General features: G+C 44.7%; 1 protein-coding gene across 3 annotated transcripts in view; it reads left to right on the top strand.

Moving 5' to 3' along the window:
• Positions 1-11,871: 11,871 nt before the first annotated feature.
• The window catches only part of LOC310796931 (CMP-N-acetylneuraminate-beta-1,4-galactoside alpha-2,3-sialyltransferase-like), a 56,995-nt gene continuing 48,162 nt past the window's right edge, over positions 11,872-20,704 (top strand). For 2 of the 3 annotated variants that reach the window (XM_083659182.1, XM_083659180.1), the window contains exons 1-3: positions 11,872-12,139; positions 15,737-15,885; positions 15,990-16,043. In XM_083659182.1, coding sequence (XP_083515308.1) covers positions 15,777-15,885; positions 15,990-16,043 — 163 coding nt within the window. In that variant the 5' untranslated portion in view covers positions 11,872-12,139; positions 15,737-15,776. The remainder of the gene's footprint in view (positions 12,140-15,736; positions 15,886-15,989; positions 16,044-20,704) is intronic. The other variant, XM_083659181.1, reaches the window with a different exon arrangement.

Raw genomic sequence — 20,704 nt, 5'->3', positions numbered from 1 at the left:
TAGATCCTATTTGATATCTTCTTGATATCTTTGAGTTTTGCTATGAGTTGTACCATGTTCATGAGAATCACCCACCTGTGGCATTCTCAATCCTCCCATAGGACATGGATGAAAGGCCAGGGGTCTCTGATTTCCACATGTGTCCAACTGCTGCTATGATGTCACAGCTATCAGAGGTACTGGTTTGGCTCTCTGATGTAACTCCAGCTATAAGGCCCATACCATGTAATGTGTTGTGGCCATCAATGGTTCTGATGTTATGGTCAACATTATCAGCAATGTACTGAATGAAGTGGCCTTCAACGTTGCCAGGGAGGTATATTCCTTGAGAAGCAACTGCACTTGACTCAACCTTTTCACCTCCTGATATGAGGAACAGAATTGAAGGTTACCAAGTGTTTTCACCAAAAATCTAGATCCAAATTGGTGATGCATTTGTCAGTCCTATCTGTAATGGCGTGATGAGAACCCTTGCCCTGGCTGCCCGCATGGCCTGTCCTATTGCAGCTATGTTGAACTCGCAGTTCTTGCCAGCAAACAGTTCTTTGAGGAGAAGCTGAAGGGTTTCCATGTTTCCTTTGGCAGATGATATATTTTGAGGGATATGCATATCTGGGAATCTTGATATCTTTTATGTCAGTCTTTACCAGTCTGGCAGCAGTTTTCACAAGACACACTTTTTCTTCATCAACATCATTATTGTCCTTCCTAGATGCATGCAAAAATGCACTCAAAATATTTGAGGCCTTCGGCTTCAATGTAACCACTTCTGGTTTGCCATTGATTTCTGTAATGATTATTTGATCACCACTTCAAGGTATTGTTCAATTTTCACAGTTAGGTCTCCAAGTGCAATTTGCTCATCATCATTCTGTTCTAAATAGCTGTCTGCTCTTTTTCTTTGGACAACCATGTTCTTCATCAAAGGTCTGAGGTATTTGTTTTTTGGTACAGATAGATGGCATCTGCAGCATGAAGATCTTGGGCAAATGAATCCTGAAGGTCTTCTTCCTCTGTGGTGTTTTATGGCAGTTGGCATCCTTTATGTTGCATTACCGCCTCCTTCTGAATTTATCCATCCACTGTTTCCTTACATTCTGTAAAACCCGATCCCCTCTCCTCTTTTGTTGGTCTTTCCTAAAAGTCTTCTTCTTCTAATGGCTTTCTGGCAGACTGATGATGCCTTGCAGTGGTCCTAACAGGAAACATAAGTGGGCGGGCGACGTGTGTGCCATGATTGTGATGTCATGTCACGATTGTCATGTATCAGTGATGTCATCCGTGACGTCACTTGAGCAATTGTGATGTCATCAGTGATGTCACTTGAGCAATTGTGATGTCATCAGTGATGTAATAAATCCTTCTTCTGTGGTGTTTTATGGCAGTTGGCATCCTTTATGTTGCATTACCGCCTGGCTGAGGCTTTATAAGTGTTATAAGTTTATAAGTAGGGAGAAGAGCACAAGTGGTACATCATCTCCAGAGTGTTTATTGTTTATTTATTTTTGTTTATTGTTTATTTGCACAAAGAACATGAATAACAACATATAGTACAAGTATCTTAATAAGCTATTATTAAGCTATACCTATTATTAGTAAGCTATTAGCTAACTAGTAAGTGCTTATTAAGCTAGCCTACTTTGAATGGTAACAGACAATGACTGTCATTGGTAACAGACGATAAATGGCGGTCAACTTATCCATAACCTTCGGATAGGGAGAACACTTAGCCTGTCCACTCGTCTGCATGTTTGAGCTACAACTTGCGCTGTGCCTTGGCGAAATCAAATTGCCTCCAATGCGAGACTCGTGAATGACATGACTATGAAGTTATGGTTTGCGATGGCTGTCTGAGGCAACAAGATGTGCATGAAAACTCACCCTTTTCCATTAACTGTAACATTAGAACAGCCACACTTACACTTTTTATGTTAAATTGGAATTTTTTTCTCACAGATTCCCTAGACTAGTTCCCCTCTGTGTGATCCACTGCTTGTTTGTGTTTGGCTGCAGGTTTAACGTTAGCATGTTTGAAATAACTGATATTATCAGTTATTTCTTTACAGGACTGGTGACGAGTTTGTTTAACCCGATGAGAGATAACAGGCCAAATAGATGTTTCTATCCTCCCTGTTATTCATTAACGAAATGTGGTGATCGCATTCAAAGTCAGCACTAAGAGGACAGTGTCACCATCAAAAGGCATCTTTGCTGTTGCTTCTCTCTTTTGGAAATCCGGCACTGTGTGAGTGTTCTCTTTTATTCTGTCATTCTGCAGTACTTCTCTGTTTGATCTATACTCTGGATTAAGAGATTGACCACAACAAAATAGGTCATTTTGACCTTAGGTCAATCTTAGGTGTGATTTAAGATCGCAACGCGGGGCACATGTTTTACACTATTTAGCTGATCATATGTTTCTAAAGTCTTATGATCGTCTGCTTTTGCTCAGATCAGAAATAGTACTGGAATTTCTAAGTCAAGGCCAAATGATGAAGCAGCAGTAAAGGGATATGTCTCAAAGATTGAATGATCACATCCCGGATGTAGATATTGTGTTTGTCATATCTATTTGTGTGTGAATGTTTATACATCCGCCTGCCAAGATATCTTCACAATTACTCACGATAAAGCCATGAAACAAAAACAGGACTGATCGGCGGTCGAAGGAGGAATGCAGGACGTTGACCTAGAAGCACTTCCTTAAAATGCTCTTCTGTAAGGAACGGAGAAAGTGACGTAGGCTATGTGAGAGCTATGTGAAAGCTGTGTTTACTCCTCATTTCCATTTCCGGTCATTCTTAGATTTATTTTTTATTCTTTGTTCTTACTTTATCACTTTTATTATACAGAGGCCTATTTAGCAGTAGCCATTCGGCAGCAAACAACATCTTGCACAAGGTTCTACCATTACTCAACTCTTTGAAGTAAGACATTTAAAATGGGTGACGTTTCCAATTGAGGGTGAAATACCTATAAATAGCACAGCAACTTATTATTGAGCATGTGTTGAAATGGGATCATTGGGATTTAGTCAACTGGTTTCATGAGCCGCCACAAGGGAATCACTATACAGCTATTTGTGAATTGGCTTCATTTGTAAAGTTACAGTGATGATTTCACATTCAATAATCAGCATCACCCTCGCTTCGCAACATCACGACAGCCTAATGTTACAGCGATGATTTAACAATAATCAGCATCACCCTCGCCTCGCAACATCATGACAGCCTAATGTTAGAGTGATGATTCAACAATCAATAAGCAGCATCACCCTCGCCTCGCAACATCATGACAGCCTAATGTTACAGGGATGATTTAACAATAACCAGCATCACCCTCGCCTCGCAACATCATGACAGCCTAATGTTACAGCGATGATTTAACAATAATCAGCATCACCCTCGCCTCACAACATCATGACAGCCTAATGTTACAGCGATGATTTAACAATAATCAGCATCACCCTCTCCTCGCAACATCATGACAGCCTAATGTTACAGGGATGATTTAACAATAATCAGCATCACCCTCGCCTCGCAACATCACGACAGCCTAATGTTACAGTGATGATTTCACATTCAATAAGCAGCATCACCCTCGCCTCGCAACATCATGACAGCCTAATGTTACAGTGATGATTTAATATTCAATAACCAGCATCACCCTCGCCTCGCAACATCATGACAGCCTAATGTTACAGTGATGATTTAATATTCAATAAGCAGCATCACCCTCGCCTTGCAACATCATGACAGCCTAATGTTACAGTGATGATTTCACATTCAATAATCAGCATCACCCTCGCCTCGCAACATCATGACAGCCTAATATTACAGTGATGATTTAATATTCAATAACCAGCATCACCCTCGCCTCGCAACATCATGACAGCCTAATGTTACAGTGATGATTTAATATTCAATAACCAGCATCACCCTCGCCTCGCAACATCATGACAGCCTAATATTACAGTGATGATTTCACATTCAATAAGCAGCATCACCCTCGCCTCGCGAGTCGCGACACCATGACAGCCTAATGTTACAGTGATGATTCAACAATCAATAACCAGCATCACCCTCGCCATCACGACAGCCTAACGCAGCCTTGAATAGCTACATTACTTTGTTAATGAACACCGGCATGAGAGAGCGGTATAAAGCGTAGGTGTTTGTGAGTGGGAGAGAATAGATAAGTGGAGAGGAAGACAAACAAAAAAGGAGAGAGAGACAGGGAGAGAGAGAGAGAGAGAGAGTGAGAGAGAGAACAGAGAATGAGACTTTGGACAGTTTCTAACCGATTCAGTGTCCAAACATCTGGCTGACCTCTCACTGTATGTAATGGCGCTGTTGGTTATTTTACAGGACACTTATCATAGTTTAGAAAAGGCAGAGCATATACATGTATACTACAATGCCATGTTGTATTTCTGCCTTAATTAATCTTCTCCTTTACAGTTTGATGTGACACATAAATATAGCTGTCCTTGATACAGAATAAAGTAAGGCTCCTTGAGTCAGAGATTCGGCTTACTTGAATATTTAATGCGATTTAAGCCTTTTAAATCATCTTAAATTTGAAGGTCTAATGAGAGGGAGAACATTACCTGCCCATTGTGTGCAAGTGGCATTCTCTTCCTCTCATGAGACCTTAAATCAAGTAAGCCGAATCTCTGACTTAAGGACTCTTACTTTAATTTATGTCTGATCAAATTTTCTCTAACAATCCTTTATGTCGCTAATATCCTGTTCGGAAGGGAGGTGGGGGGGGGGTATGTTACTCATATATCTTTTGGTTTCTTCTTTGTTCAATCTCAATGTTTATTTTCCTTTGTCCTACTTTTTGTAAGCTGCCATCTGTCCATATTGTGCTACTGATCGTGCATTGTTTCGCTTTCAGTCTGTTGGGGCTTCCTGTTGCATACTGATACTATAGAGATGGTAAGATTCACCGATTCGCATCGGTGCACCGGCATAAAAGTTCAACATGCGATTACACCGGTTAAAAAAGTGTGCATCGGATACAATTTGGGATGAGCTCGCGATGCCTCATTTTTTCTAACATCTTTGCATTGGTAAGAGCCTTTAAAGAAACAGCATAAATTAGATGTTTTAGATGTTTGCGGAGTTGCAGTACTAGAGAAACAAATATGTAAAGTAAAAGTGGCACCTTTTTAGTTAATTTATGATTTGCTGTTTAAGAAATAAAATGAAACTCTCTGTACCATATTGAATTGTATAGATGCTTTCACTGGAAATATGTTGCTAGGGAATTGAAAGATTGAAACCTACAGTAGCTTATTTCGTGTCAACTATTGCATTAGCAAACACTGCAACAGGAAATAAGCTAGGGTACATTCAGAATGTTTATGTTGTCAAGTTAAAACGGTCTAGTATCATTCTTTTGCACCGCGTTGATTAACTGCTAAAAAGTGATTAGCTGCTAAAAAGTGATTACCGGTAGCTGCTAAAAAGTGATTAGTTGCCCCTTCTCCATTTCCCAATATCCAATCAGCTAAGGACACCTGTCTCTCCTGATCTGCTGAGCCAATCACCTAAGCAGTGGTGGTGGTACAGTATATAGAGAGCCTTGCTACTACGTCATTACTCACAGTCGTGCCATCATCCTCAGCTGCTGCTCATCATCACTGGAGCAGTTGTCTCACCCCACCGTGCTTGGTATGTCTAATATCCTTGTTTAGGCCTATATTTAGAAACTAGACTATAATAAACATGATTTACGGATGGGTTATGACAGTAATCACTTTGACAATACGTTTTTGGCAGCTAATCACTTTTTGGCAGACAATCACTTTTTGGAAGACGTTCCGATCTGCTAGTAGTTCCCCTTCGAAGTGGACTGCACAGGGTATTCAGCCATGTAAGTAATATGGCTCAATACCCTGTGCAGTCCACTTTGCAGGGAACTACTAGCCGATCAGAACGCAGCCAATCACTTTTTAGTCATCACTTTTGGTAGCTAATCACTTTTTGGCACAACAGCTATGCTGAATCGCATTGTGTTGAATCAAATTGTGTCGAATCGCACTGCATTTCAATAAGGGTGAATTGTATCACATTGGTAATGTTAGTTGCTTCAATGTATCGGATCATTGGCAATGTATCGAGATGCGTATCGCATCGGCTTCAGTGATGGAGATGTGTCCATCCTATAGTAGTACAGTGGAATCCGCTTATAGTGATCACGGTTATAGTGATCAACCGCTTATATTGACCAAAATGCTTGGCCCCGAATCATTCCTATATGCTGTTTAAATAATTTGCTTATAGTGATCAATACTCCGCTTACAGTGATCATTTCGGCCTTGTCGCACCTTTAAAACGACAGTATATATATTTTTTTTTTACTTACGAGCTGCCAAAAATGAGCCAACCAGATACAGCAGCGATACCCGGTGCATGTCCGTCTGTATATATGGAGAGATTGCAGCATATCTGTCTGTGGAGTAATGGCAGTGTCTCCGTCTACGCGAGACTGCTGTGTTTGAAACAGCTGGACGGCTAACCTACTGTATGGATTTTTAAAGTCAATAACATTCCTTTACTTTATACATACTGTATTCATGTAATACATATGCAAATGTCAATTAGATGGTAATCTGCATGAGAAATAAAGAAAAAGAAAAAAATATGTTATAATGATCATCCGCTTATAGTGATCAATTTGACCCATCCCAAGGTCACTATACGAGGAGTGCACTGTAGTGTGAAATAGGCCTATGGGGTCCTGTAAGCTTAATTAGCTTTAGTATCTGTAAAGTGACCTTCCTGATCCTGACTTACAGTAATATTGAATCACATGATCTTTGGATAAAAAGCCTGAGTCGTGTGAGATGACAGTCGCTGAGCACATAATAATAAGTCATTGTGTTAGGGAGAAAGCGCCGCGCAAGTCCATTAACGGCTAGTGACACAAACGTTGATCTCTCTGAAGAGGCCTTGACCTAAATTGTTGCCGGAGTAAAAGGGTTTTTGTTCCTTCTGATTGAGGCAGAATGACAATTAGCATCACAGGCTTATTCGCCCTCTCCTTGGGGATCTGCTGAATGAGTGGCCGGACTCATAATGGCACCTTGTGCAGTGAATGGATATAAATTAGGCAAGTGCGAGTGTTGTTCATTCAGACTCAACCACTCCGCGGTCTTTCCCTGCTTGAGGTCAGCATGTATTCCCATTAGGACTTGGGTATTTTCTGCTGCCTGCCTGCCTGCCTGCCGGGTGTACGAAAAGTCGCGCCAAAAAGCAGCTACTTCATCTATGATTCAGATGATTGAGGGATTAATTATTTATTTTTGCCACAGTAAACCAATGCTGCAGAGCTGCACGGTCTCCTGTTGGACTCTGTTCACTCATGTAAGAGCTTCGCTCAATGAAGAGGTCAAACATCAATAAGGTCAGTTTGAAGATTTCTTTTGGGGGGGGTTGTTCCATTCAATTATGCTGATTTACATGATGCTTATGATGATGATGATATTCGTGAAGTATTGGGGATAACATAGTGGATAGTGTGCCTGTTTAAGAGATAATTTGCAAATTAATTTAGGTGATATTGAACACGTGAAAGACAAGAATACGGATCAAGGCCTTTTAAGAGAGATTTATTGTTATCAGTCTTTCCGGGTATATTGGTTGCAGATTTTATCAAGCAGTTTACGCTCTCTGGGGAGCTTACTTCTCCTGAGGTGGAGCTTTTCAAGGGCCGGTATCTTCCATACCATCTTAAAAGATGGCAGCCTACAGTATTATCTCATTATGTAAATTCGCTTACCTTTCTGGAGTTGAACTGACTTTCAATGCATCTTTCAATGCATCCTTCTTGAGATGGGCACTCTGAGCATCCTTTTTTCCCCTCTCTCTCTCTCTCTCTTTCTCTTTGTCCTCTCTCTCTCCTCCCCTACTTGCTTACCTTTTTGCACTTTCCTCCCTGTTCGATGTAATGTAACTTTATTGTGTGTGTATGTTTATACATACATGTATGTGTGTGTGTGTGTGTGTGTGTGTGTGTGTGTGTGTGTGTGTGGACATGTGTGTATGTGTGTATGTGTATGTGTATGTGTGTATACATATATATAGTGTAATTATTATTGTTTAAGTGTTGAAAACCAACGGCATTTGTCGAAGCCCGAGGGATGAGCATTGAGCAGTCATTGAAAGCCCCTCAAACTGCAATGTTGGGGATTGGATTTGAATAAAGCCACATAAGCAACACAAGCACATGAAAGAGATTGAATTTCCCGAAGTATCTTAAAGATACTCCGGAGTATCTTAAAGATACTCTGGGAAATTCACTCTCTTTCATCTGAAAAGATACTATCTTATCACTGTTTGCATCATCCAAATTCATCCCTCGTACCTTTAAGCTTAAATGGAAGCTCACACAAAAGCGTAAACTGTCTGACTATACTGGGATAAAATGTCAATCTATTCTTGGACCTGATGTTATCGCTGCTATCGCCAGTGATTCAGGCAATCCACACTGAAGGGTTTCATGTTAGCTGGAATATTTCTGTCATCACGAGAGAGCTGCCACTCAAGACGTCATCATTCTGTTATTCATTCTGTCATCAGGAGAGAGCTGACGTCAAGACGTCATCATTCTGTTATTCATTCTGTCATCAGGAGAGAGCTGCCACTCAAGACGTCATCATTCTGTTATTCATTCTGTCATCAGGAGAGAGCTGCCACTCAAGACGTCATCATTCTGTTATTCATTCTGTCATCACGAGAGAGCTGCCACTCAAGACGTCATCATTCTGTTATTCATTCTGTCATCACGAGAGAGCTGCCACTCAAGACGTCATCATTCTGTTATTCATTCTGTCATCACGAGAGAGCTGCCACTCAAGACGTCATCATTGTTATTCATTCTGTCATCAGGAGAGAGCTGCCACTCAAGACGTCATCATTCTGTTATTCATTCTGTCATCACGAAAGAGCTGCCACTCAAGACATCATCATTCTGTTATTCATTCTGTCATCACGAGAGAGCTGCCACTCAAGACATCATCATTCTGTTATTCATTCTGTCATCAGGAGAGAGCTGCCACTCAAGACGTCATCATTCTGTTATTCATTCTGTCATCAGGAGAGAGCTGCCACTCAAGACGTCATCATTCTGTTATTCATTCTGTCATCAGGAGAGAGCTGCCACTCAAGACGTCATCATTGTTATTCATTCTGTCATCACGAGAGAGCTGACGTCAAGACGTCATCATTCTGTTATTCATTCTGTCATCAGGAGAGAGCTGCCACTCAAGACGTCATCATTCTGTTATTCATTCTGTCATCACGAGAGAGCTGCCACTCAAGACGTCATCATTCTGTTATTCATTCTGTCATCACGAGAGAGCTGCCACTCAAGACGTCATCATTCTGTTCTTCATTCTGTCATCACGAGAGAGCTGCCACTCAAGACGTCATCATTCTGTTATTCATTCTGTCATCAGGAGAGAGCTGCCACTCAAGACATCATCATTCTGTTCTTCATTCTGTCATCACGAGAGAGCTGCCACTCAAGACGTCATCATTCTGTTATTCATTCTGTCATCACGAGAGAGCTGCCACTCAAGACGTCCTCATTGTTATTCATTCTGTCATCACGAGAGAGCTGCCTCTCAAGACGTCATCATTCTGTTATTCATTCTGTCATCACGAGAGAGCTGCCACTCAAGACGTCATCATTCTGTTATTCATTCTGTCATCAGGAGAGAGCTGCCACTCAAGACGTCATCATTCTGTTCTTCATTCTGTCATCACGAGAGAGCTGCCACTCAAGACGTCATCATTCTGTTATTCATTCCATAATTAGGCCAATGGAGCGTGAGAGACAGAGAGAAAGAAAACCGCATTCATTAGATGATACTATAAAAAAAATAGCTTTTGAGGAAGGAACGCCTGGAGGATCAAACGAGGCCTGCCAACATCGACATTTTGCTGTATAAAACCCTCTGTGGATGCAAAGATGTAGCCTACAGCAGGTTCTTGTCTGTGCTAAAGTGCACACTCACATGGTCACATGTGAGGCCAAACATTCCTGCCGAAGGAATTCTCGGACCAAAACAAAGGAAATCTAACAGTGGTGACAACTTTGACCCACTTTGAAGATGGAAGTGACAAACAATGCGTTCCCCTCAGGAGCACAGTTTCTCTCCGACAAACAAAGATTTCAAAGTGAATTTACCCGGGCCGAGTCGGGAATGGAAAATAACAACTCTGTGCATTGTTTTCTATGGATGGATCTTTCCCACTAGCATACTGAGATGTAATTGTAAACGAATGACTTGTGTGCCAAAGGCCAGCAAAGTGTTGCCAACTGGCATGAACTCCCAAGACGGCGGCTCTGCAAACGGTTGATGTGATGCTTGGACACTCAAGCATGTACACAATAGGCTGTGTGTGTGTGTGTGTGTGTGTGTGTGTGTGTGTGTGTGTGAGCGTGTGTGTCTGTGTTTGCGTGTAGATCTTTTATTCTCCTGGCTCCCGCTAATCTCCTGACCCCAGATGGAGAACAGTGGGTGAGCAGATTGTATTTCCTGCTTGATTCAATATTAATAGATCGGTGTGCTATCGGCCACCACACTGATCGCCGTGCAAAAATGGAAGAAGGCTATTCCCCCCCCCACCCTCTCCTATCTTGGCTTTCAGCCCAACAACTGCTTATGTAGGATGTGAGGCGGAGGCCTTGTGAATGTCGGGACATGAACAAGACCTTCGCTCCAAGGGGGGAGATTGAATTAGGAGAGTAATCTGAGCAGGTGAGAAGTACCTACAGGATGGATCTGCTGCTATATTCAGCAGTCAGGGTAAAAAGCCTATGATGGCATACAGGGTCTGGTAGCATTAACGGGACCACCAACATGCGGACCTCCCAGTGACAGTGGCTCTCTGGTGTGAGCTACTTAGCCCTAATTACCTAATTAAGAAAAATCTGGCTCTCAATAGGTCACCTGAAAGATTCAGCCCGATTGCACGTAAAATGGCATTGCTGTGGCCGAACACAATTCTGCTCTCTCTCTCACACACACACACACTCTCACACACACACACACACACACACACACACACACACACACACACACACACACACACACACACACACACACACACACACACACACACACACACACACACACACACACACACACACACACACAGGATGTAGCCTACATCACCTAGTTAAAGGAAGGAAGTTCACCCAAAAATAGAAATTCTGTCATCTCACCCTCATGCCAGTTGAAACACAGGTGAAGTTTGTCCATATAACTCACAGGGCACCCCAAGGTGCTTACTTCTTGATTTTTTTTTTTATAAAAAGAAGAACGGATTTGGGCCAGTTCATTCATAAGTGCGTGATGAAAACAAACTCTTTCACCCCTATACAGTCAGCCACAAAATTGTGCCCACTCCGCAAGTCCGCATAATACACACATTTAGTGTGGTGTGGCGCTTGGCCATTCAGCAAGCATTGTACATTATTACATCTCTATTATAATTGCTGTTGAGCCAAGAATAGCTACAATAGGGGGATTTTGATGATGGCCACATAAAAGCAGACAGCAGCTAGCAGCAGCGCAAAGGCAGACCCGGCAGGCAGGCAGTCACACAATGCGATGTAACAGCTGACGAGGAGAGAGGAGCACCACGTGAAGAACGAGCTGAAAAGGTGCATTCATCTCAACTCCCCGTTAAAAAGAGGCGGCATTATAATTCAACAGAAAATAGCCCATGTGACCACAGTCAGTGACAAATGTTGCTGCAGGCAGCCCCGTGAGTTAGCGCAGCGCTGTCAGTGGATGATGGTGGGGGTGATGATGATGATGATGATGATGATGATGATGAAGGGGGCTGCTTTGCTTTTTCCTTCCAGTCGTCTGGAGGCGAGGTTGAGCTGGTGAGGGAGTGGGGGAAGCAGCCAGCCAGCCAGCCAGCCAGGCAGCCAGGCTGCACGTCTTGTTCTCACTCACACGGCCAGGGGTACTTCCACCACGGATTTCATCATGATGGCTTGGAGAGGAGAGAGAGCACTATCGTGTTATCGACCTTTTCGTTGTTTAACGTTCAACTAAGACTGGATTTTTTTTTCTTTCTGAACCGGGGATTCAAGGGAAAAGGGAAAGGTAACGTCTACATGTTATTTCAATCAATAGGAAATTTAATTAAGACATTTGCTATGTCGCATTTTTACTCGACAACGATGGTGGTGGTGTTTTTTTTTTTTTGGGCAACTCACTGGTCCACCAAGCTTGTTAGCCTACAACAATACTATGCTATGCTGCCTATATTGTTCCCTTGTCAGACTTGGATATACATGGCATTATATAGTGTATATAAGCCTACGTTGCAGTTATTTACCCTACGTGTGTGTAAACTGTTCCGACCACCGTTTGCTTTGCTACAGGAGCTACCCTGCCTGCATTTGCATTGCATTCACCACAGACTGCTGTGTCCCTGCTGCTGAGGCCTGTCGGGAGACATCAAGGCAAATTTGCTCTGCCAACGTAGCGTGTTAGCCTAGCAACTACCCTGAGCTAACTATAAGCTAGCTGCTTGACATTCGCTGTCTTCTTCTTCTATAACGTTTCTCAAATACTTGGACATAGTTATATATAGGAGCATACAGTGATTTTACTACTTGAGTATATACCCTTTAAGTAGAGCTATAAGAAGAAAAAACACAGGCGTGATCGCGGTCGCGGCTGTAGAGCGAGAGACCATTGAATTACGGGATAGCAAAGTTCCGTTATGTTCGTTATCTGCTGAGTTAGCCAGCCAACTTCATTGTAAATGAGTAACGTTAGCATAGCTACGTAAGAGCAAAGCTACAACCACCTACGACGAGGACTGGAATACAATTCTTATGCAACGATGCAACTAGAAGAAATGAGAGAGAACATCAGATGATCCTGCTGCTACAGCAACTTGTTACTTTTGTTTCTTGTGTTCATCCTGTGAGTTTGTGTTTAGTTCTCGAATGGTTTAGCCTCTAACGCTACCTGGTGCTAAATGACCTCGGTTACCTTTCAGACCTAGTCATGTTTTCTTGTCATCTTTCTTGTCCTGTAATTTGTGACCTGTCCTGCTCTGTGTGAGCATCTTCAGATGTAAAATGAATGGACTGACTTTAACTTGGACATTGTGTGCCTACATTATGGCTGAGTACAGTTGGATATGCTGTTGGTGGCATTTTTAATTGGGTTGTTCGCTTCCAACCATGGCCCAGATGTAGTAGCTAATCTGGCTGTTCTGCTCTGTCGCACAGCGGATTACAGTATGCTTTTAGCCCTAAGCATACTCAGCATCTGTTGCCCTTTTTGGACCACAAACTGCTCTTATCTTTAGAAATGTTCGGCTTGATAGAGATGTTAATGGCTGTGCTCTTGGCTTAGTCGGTGCTGCTCAGACAGACACCTTCCTGTGCAAACGCTTTTATAGACCCTCATTTGCACTCGCCTCCAGCTGTTCTCAGGATGATAAAAAGATGCCCCTCCAAGTGGAATTTGACACCAGGACCAGTTTTTTGACATATTACGCTCCAGAAATTCTCTACGGCATGCTGTGTTTCAACACGTCCTCTGTGTAATGAAATGTATACATTATGTGAATATGAATTGTCAGGGGGGTTAAGCATTGCTTGCATGGTGCTGCTGGGTTGCAGTTCACATATTAGTAGACATGGATATAATTAGCACCTTTAACGTTCATTCAAAACAGAGTCCAGACCACACACACACACACACACACACACACACACACACACACACACACACACACACACACACACACACACACACAGATATGAGTAATGGCTTGGCTTGTCCATTACCAAGCGACACACACACTGAGTTCACTGGTTGGATGACGAGTGGACTGGTCGTTTTCTCTCTCGTTTAAAATCCGTCTAGGTTTGTGTGCGTTAATTGAACTTGAGGCAAGCTGAGAAATCAAATGAACTGAATGAATGTACGATGACTATGGTTATGGATCACTGCCCTGCGTCTTCATGATGTCGAGTCGTTCGACGCTTCTGCACTTTGGGGTGTGGTTTCCTGATAACTTGAGACCCTTGAGACAGAGCACATACATTACTGCAGTGTGTTCTGGGAGAGAGCGGTTTGTACAGAGATAAGCAGCACCAGTGCGTTGTCTTCACCCGCAAAAGTAAATAGAAAATGTAGATTCATGTTGAAATGAAATTCTTTTATTGATTGCCAACTCTGCTTGAATGCTTGCATGCATATATGCCTCAGGGAGAAGAGTAGGTGAAGAAAGAGTAGGTGAGGTATTTGAGATTCAACCTTGAACAAGTCAGAGCAAAAATAATCTCTTCCCTCTAGTTGTCTACCCCTCTTACTCCAACGTGTCCCTCCATTTTATCTTAAACTTATTTTGTCTCCTGTCCTTCTCCGTCCTTGTCTGAGCTCCTCTTTGCTCTTGTCCTATGTGCCCTAATTGTCTTATCTGGGTGTGTTTTTATTGTTGTTGACAGATGGGTTTCACCCTGGGGATCTGTGGCAGATTACGGCTGGGTAATCTTCTCTTAGTTAAAATTGGCTAAGTGGGCGGGCCGCGTTGTCTGTGGCGGCGGTGTCTGTCTCGATTGTGATGTCATCAGTGATGTCACTTGAGCAATTGTGATGTCATCAGTGTCACTCGAGTGATGTAGTATGAGCCGATGGTGCACAGTTGCACGATGGCGCCCAGGTGGGTGGGTGGTGTCTCTGTTCTGTCAGTCACGATTTTGGGAGGCTGCGGCGTGGAGTGGGCGATTTCCATAACTGCAGCCATGGCGCATCATCTCCAGACTCTGGAGACTCGATTCCTACTCTGGAGTCCAGAGTCTCTCCACCCTAGGAAACGAGTACGCGTATTACTAGTTGTTTAAATATGTTGCACCACTACCAATATTAAAGTGATGTGATACCAATAGAGACCAAACATCACATGCTTTTGAACGTTTTGGTGGCATCTCAGCACACTGAGCTGCCAACTCCGTCACATACACCACTCTTGATTTCACCACCCCCACAGACTGTATAGCCGTTTTCACACATGCGCTTTTTACCGCTAAATGACCAGAAAGCGGTCTAATGCCTTCATGTGTGAAAGTTGTCTTCCGGTATAAGCGTTCCCCCGTCATCGCGGACATTTCACCAGTTTCGAGCCAGTCAGAAGAGCGGTATGCCGCGATAAGGGACACAAGTGTGAAACGGGTCCAGTCATATGCCGGTCCTTCTCTCATGGGCGAGGTGTACACACGTTGCTTAACGTTCACTTCCAGCGTGCATCATCTAATCATTCGCGCACATCAAAGCAAACTACTTCCACATTTTCACATTTATGGGATAGTGCTGTTGTAGTGACAACACATCATCGACTAGAGGCATAAAACTAAAGATGGATAGACAGACAGATGCACGCTTCTCCATAATCTAGGCACGATAACACTCATTAAAATCTTTGCACTTACACAGCACATCGTCGGAACACAGCAGATTACCCCTACTCTAGTCATCAGCCTATCAGAACACTTTGAGCTTGATGAAGCAACAGACACCCACCAATGATAGGGAGGGAAAAATCAGTAGCATGTTTGATTTTTCATTAAGAGAAAGCACTGGTGGTATCCATACTGTTGGAAATGAGTATTGTATCCATTTCAAATCTCCCTCTCTCTCTCTCTCTCTCCCTCTTTCTCTTCCTCTTCCTCCCTTCAGGTGATGAGCCGGATGGTGCCATGTGAATGACCTGAAGACCATGAAGCCCACACACAAGCTGCTGTTCGTCCTGTGCCCCATGCTGGTCCTGGGCTTTATCTACTACTCCTCCGGGAAGCTCCACCTGCACGTGTGGGGCCAGAAGCCACGTGAGTGACACGAGCCAGCCTCCCCTGTACTGTAACATTTCCAATATTTACTCATCATCAGCTGATCATCCATCCATCTTCCATATCTGTTGTTCTAATCTTAGATTTTGTAGTGCATCCCACCGAGAGCGACGCATTTTTGAGCGAGTTCTTATTCAGTAAGTTGTCTGACTTTTGCTGCTGCTTCTCTGTTGTTGAGTCAGCCAGTTTAACCCTGTGTTATATTGCCTGCCTGATTGATTGATTGATTGATTGTGTTAACCTCAGGTTTCTCTGCTTGTCCATTAGATAAGTGTCAGCCAGGCTCTCCGTGTGCGCCTCACGCCTGTCTGTCTGTCTCCGTTATTACGCTAGCCTGCCATTCACTTCAGCAGAGTGCCGGATGTTGTGGCAGATCTGTATTAGATTTTCCTGTGCATCAGGCGCTAGCTGCACTCTCCATGCCCCTTTTAATGTGTGGATCAGCCTCTGCTGGGTGATTCACAGATGGATATTGACAGCTGCCTGCTTACTATGCTCTGTCTCAGTCTGTATTACTGTGTCAAGGTCTTTTTCTTCTTTTTATAGATGGGAGGAAATAGCATTTTGAGATGAGAGAACTATCAGGTTTTTTGTCTTCTCATATACCATTACACCACCCAATCTGTTGGTAGCCAAATAGAGAACTGAACTAATACAGAGCTGCAGTACTGTTTGTTGCCAACAGAGCGAGGGGTCTCTTTGTCGACTTCCTGCTGCTGTTAACGAGAGCAATCGTCATTACAGGATGTTGCAGGTTGTAAACTGTGGCCACTTAAAAAACCTAAATGTACACCAGATGCGGTACGGCTCCGTGCGGATCCGGTAACGCTGCCGGAACAGACTCTGGCCCATGTTAAATAAATGGGCGATACATGCGGTACGGAGAGAATACGCACCTGTTCTATTTTTGTCGGAACCCGCGTGCGTCTGACCGATGACATGGGTGTGGGTCCGTTCAGGCAGCTGCACGGAGCCATAACGCACCCGGTGGACACATTGGCCATTACAATCACCTCTGCCATATTTGGATGTTGGTTATGAATCAGCAGCATGATTCCATGGGACACGTAATGTTGGAAAACTTGAGTCTTCAATGCAGTCGAGTTGTTTGTCGATGGCGTTGCCACATTTGGTCACATGAAAGTCATCGGATGCTTGACGAGGGAAGAGGGAATCACTGGTCAGAACTAACTTGTAAGTTACTGGAGGAGGAAAATAAGTCGCTTACCTGAAACGGCTGGCAAAAACCAGCAGAGGGGGCCAGAAGATTTCAGCTGAAAAAGATGTGAAACTCTTTGGCTACTAGTCAGTCTTAAGAGTAGAATTTCATTGGGAAGAACCAAACGGATGTGTGGAGCCGAGCTGTAGGGAACACACACACACACACACACACACACACACACACACACACACACACACACACACACACACACACACACACACACTCTCTCCTGTGTAAAGCCTATAGCTTGGAGAAGGTTTTTCATCTCCACTGTATTGTGTCCTTAGGTGTTACTCTCGCTCGTAAACACTCTGGATCTGGTCTAAATCTTTCTATAGAATTTGTTGGAGAAATTATTTAAGGAAGAGTTAATATAGCCTAATCATGATTGCTGTTGTAAGAGCAGTAATTGGTGAAATTCTTAGCGAAAAAAGAGGAATTTGAAGAAGGCTAAAGCTTAATTTATACTTATTAGAAAGTGTCGCTCATCACATGGTCGCAGACGAAAAATAAAGTGTCGCTCATGGTGTTGCATTTATACTTCAGTGAATGTTCGCCTCGGTTCAACGGTCACGTGACACTCGAAACGCTATAAGCAGACAGCCAAGAGAAGAGGAACGTACAGTGAAACCACCTCGGAGGCAAGATGTAACGTACTTGGCTGCAGCCGCATATAAACGACACACCACTCACCACCTCTCTCGTTCTTTGTGATTTTCACGAAGTCATACATCAAGGACAGGCTGATAAAAATAGCGGGGACACGTTCATTCATTTCAATCGAGTGAAAACCAAAAGTGCGTGCCGTCTATATAGCCAATCAGACTTGCGCGACACATCGTGACGTAGTCGGCGACACTAGACATTTCACCAGGTAGCAGACGCTGCTCGCCGACACTTGAAAGTATCGACTCAAGTCCTCATTTCTGTCGGCGACCATTTCAAAAGTGTCGGCAGACAAAGCATAAATTGGGCTTAAATGTGATGAAATGCATGATGCAAGTAGTGGTGGTGGTGCACTTATAAAGGGAGTTGTTACTCAACCTGACCTTTGACCTATGCTCTCTTTCTACTGTCGAAGGGGTGAAAATTATCCTTCCTTCCCACCAAAAACACTGAATTATTGAGTTGTTTATATCCTTGAGTAAACGTGTGGTGTTGTGGCAACGCTGCCAGTAAGCCATCAAAGACCATTGATGTTTTGGCTGTGATCCAAAAGAACACAACACTTCCTCAAGCTGTCATCAGCATCCCTCGTGTAACAGGGCTCCGTTTCTCTGCAGGGGCCCCTCCCATTTTATCTAGATTCAACATTGATCATTCCTAAACGTCAAGCGCCCCAAACGGAAACACTTTCAAGTGTGTTTTTTCACCATATGTGACTGATAAGAGATGGAATCATTACCCCCGCTCTGCATCTTATTATTGATACGCTTTTTGAATGATTCACATAGGACCAAAAGAGTGGAGACTTTGACGCAGTCTCGCAATTTTCCCTGCAGATTTCTTAACACCATCAGTAAGTAGGGGTGTCAAAATTAATCGTATAATTGATGCATCGCGATACGGACGTGCGAATCGAATCGAATCGTTGACAGATGAATCGTTGAATCGTTTATGTTTCAATTTCTGTTGAGATTCAGATTTTAAAGCACTTTCTAAGTAAAAAAAGGGACTTGATATTTATCTGACTGCTTGTATTAATTCATTGATGAAAAAGTAGCCATGTGCAGTAATAATACAGAAAATTGAGGATTTGATACTTGGAGCTGCAATACTTTGAGCTGTATCGTGATGCATTGTGGAATCGAATTGAATCGTTGACAGATGAATCGTAATCGTGTTTCTGCAGCGCGGGGCTGCCAGGTGTGTTTCTGCAGCGCGGGGCTGCCAGGTGTGTTTCTGCAGCGCGGGGCTGCCAGATGTGTTTCTGCAGCGCGGGGCTGCCAGATGTGTTTCTGCAGCGCGGGGCTGCCAGATGTGTTTCTGCAGCGCGGGGCTGCCAGGTGTGTTTCTGCAGCGCGGGGCTGCCAGATGTGTTTCTGCAGCGCGGGGCTGCCAGGTGTGTTTCTGCAGCGCGGGGCTGCCAGGTGTGTTTCTGCAGCGCGGGGCTGCCAGGTGTGTTTCTGCAGCGCGGGGCTGCCAGATGTGTTTCTGCAGCGCGGGGCTGCCAGATGTGTTATTGCAGCGCGGGGCTGCCAGGTGTGTTTCTGCAGCGCGGGGCTGCCAGATGTGTTTCTGCAGCGCGGGGCTGCCAGGTGTGTTTCTGCAGCGCGGGGCTGCCAGGTGTGTTTCTGCAGCGCGGGGCTGCCAGGTGTGTTTCTGCAGCGCGGGGCTGCCAGATGTGTTTCTGCAGCGCGGGGCTGCCAGATGTGTTATTGCAGCGCGGGGCTGCCAGGTGTGTTTCTGCAGCGCGGGGCTGCCAGGTGTGTTTCTGCAGCGCGGGGCTGCCAGGTGTGTTTCTGCAGCGCGGGGCTGCCAGGTGTGTTTCTGCAGCGCGGGGCTGCCAGATGTGTTTCTGCAGCGCGGGGCTGCCAGATGTGTTATTGCAGCGCGGGGCTGCCAGGTGTGTTTCTGCAGCGCGGGGCTGCCAGATGTGTTTCTGCAGCGCGGGGCTGCCAGATGTGTTTCTGCAGCGCGGGGCTGCCAGGTGTGTTTCTGCAGCGCGGGGCTGCCAGATGTGTTTCTGCAGCGCGGGGCTGCCAGATGTGTTTCTGCAGCGCGGGGCTGCCAGGTGTGTTTCTGCAGCGCGGGGCTGCCAGATGTGTTATTGCAGCGCGGGGCTGCCAGATGTGTTATTGCAGCGCAGGGCTGCCAGGTGTGTTTCTGCAGCGCGGGGCTGCCAGATGTGTTTCTGCAGCGCGGGGCTGCCAGATGTGTTATTGCAGCGCGGGGCTGCCAGGTGTGTTTCTGCAGCGCGGGGCTGCCAGATGTGTTATTGCAGCGCGGGGCTGCCAGGTGTGTTTCTGCAGCGCGGGGCTGCCAGATGTGTTATTGCAGCGCAGGGCTGCCAGGTGTGTTTCTGCAGCGCGGGGCTGCCAGATGTGTTTCTGCAGCGCGGGGCTGCCAGATGTGTTTCTGCAGCGCGGGGCTGCCAGATGTGTTATTGCAGCGCGGGGCTGCCAGATGTGTTATTGCAGCGCGGGGCTGCCAGATGTGTTATTGCAGCGCGGGGCTGCCAGGTGTGTTTCTGCAGCGCGGGGCTGCCAGATGTGTTTCTGCAGCGCGGGGCTGCCAGATGTGTTTCTGCAGCGCGGGGCTGCCAGATGTGCAGATTTAGAGGGCTGTGGGAGGAAGTGGACAGGTGAACACTTCCTGCCCATGGATGTATTAAAATAACTGGATAGGGGACGTGCCACGCCCACCCATGCATTCGGACGGAGGTTGCTCATTGGCGCATTAAGCCATCATGGGGGCTTTTTCTTCCTGGTTTTACTTCCTGACTATGCGGCTAAAGGCGAAGTGCGCATGTGTGCCATGACGTGTTCCATGACGTCTCCCACCCATGGATTGTATTACAAGAAGAAAATACCCCCGTATATATGGCTCTTAGTGGCTTCTGAAGAAAAAACTGCC

This window comes from Poromitra crassiceps (genome assembly GCF_964638095.1).
Source record: "Poromitra crassiceps genome assembly, chromosome: 23".
NCBI classification, from domain to species: Eukaryota; Metazoa; Chordata; class Actinopteri; order Beryciformes; family Melamphaidae; genus Poromitra; species Poromitra crassiceps.
Note: the sequence above shows the minus strand (reverse complement) of the source record. Positions and strands in the feature narration are given on the sequence as shown.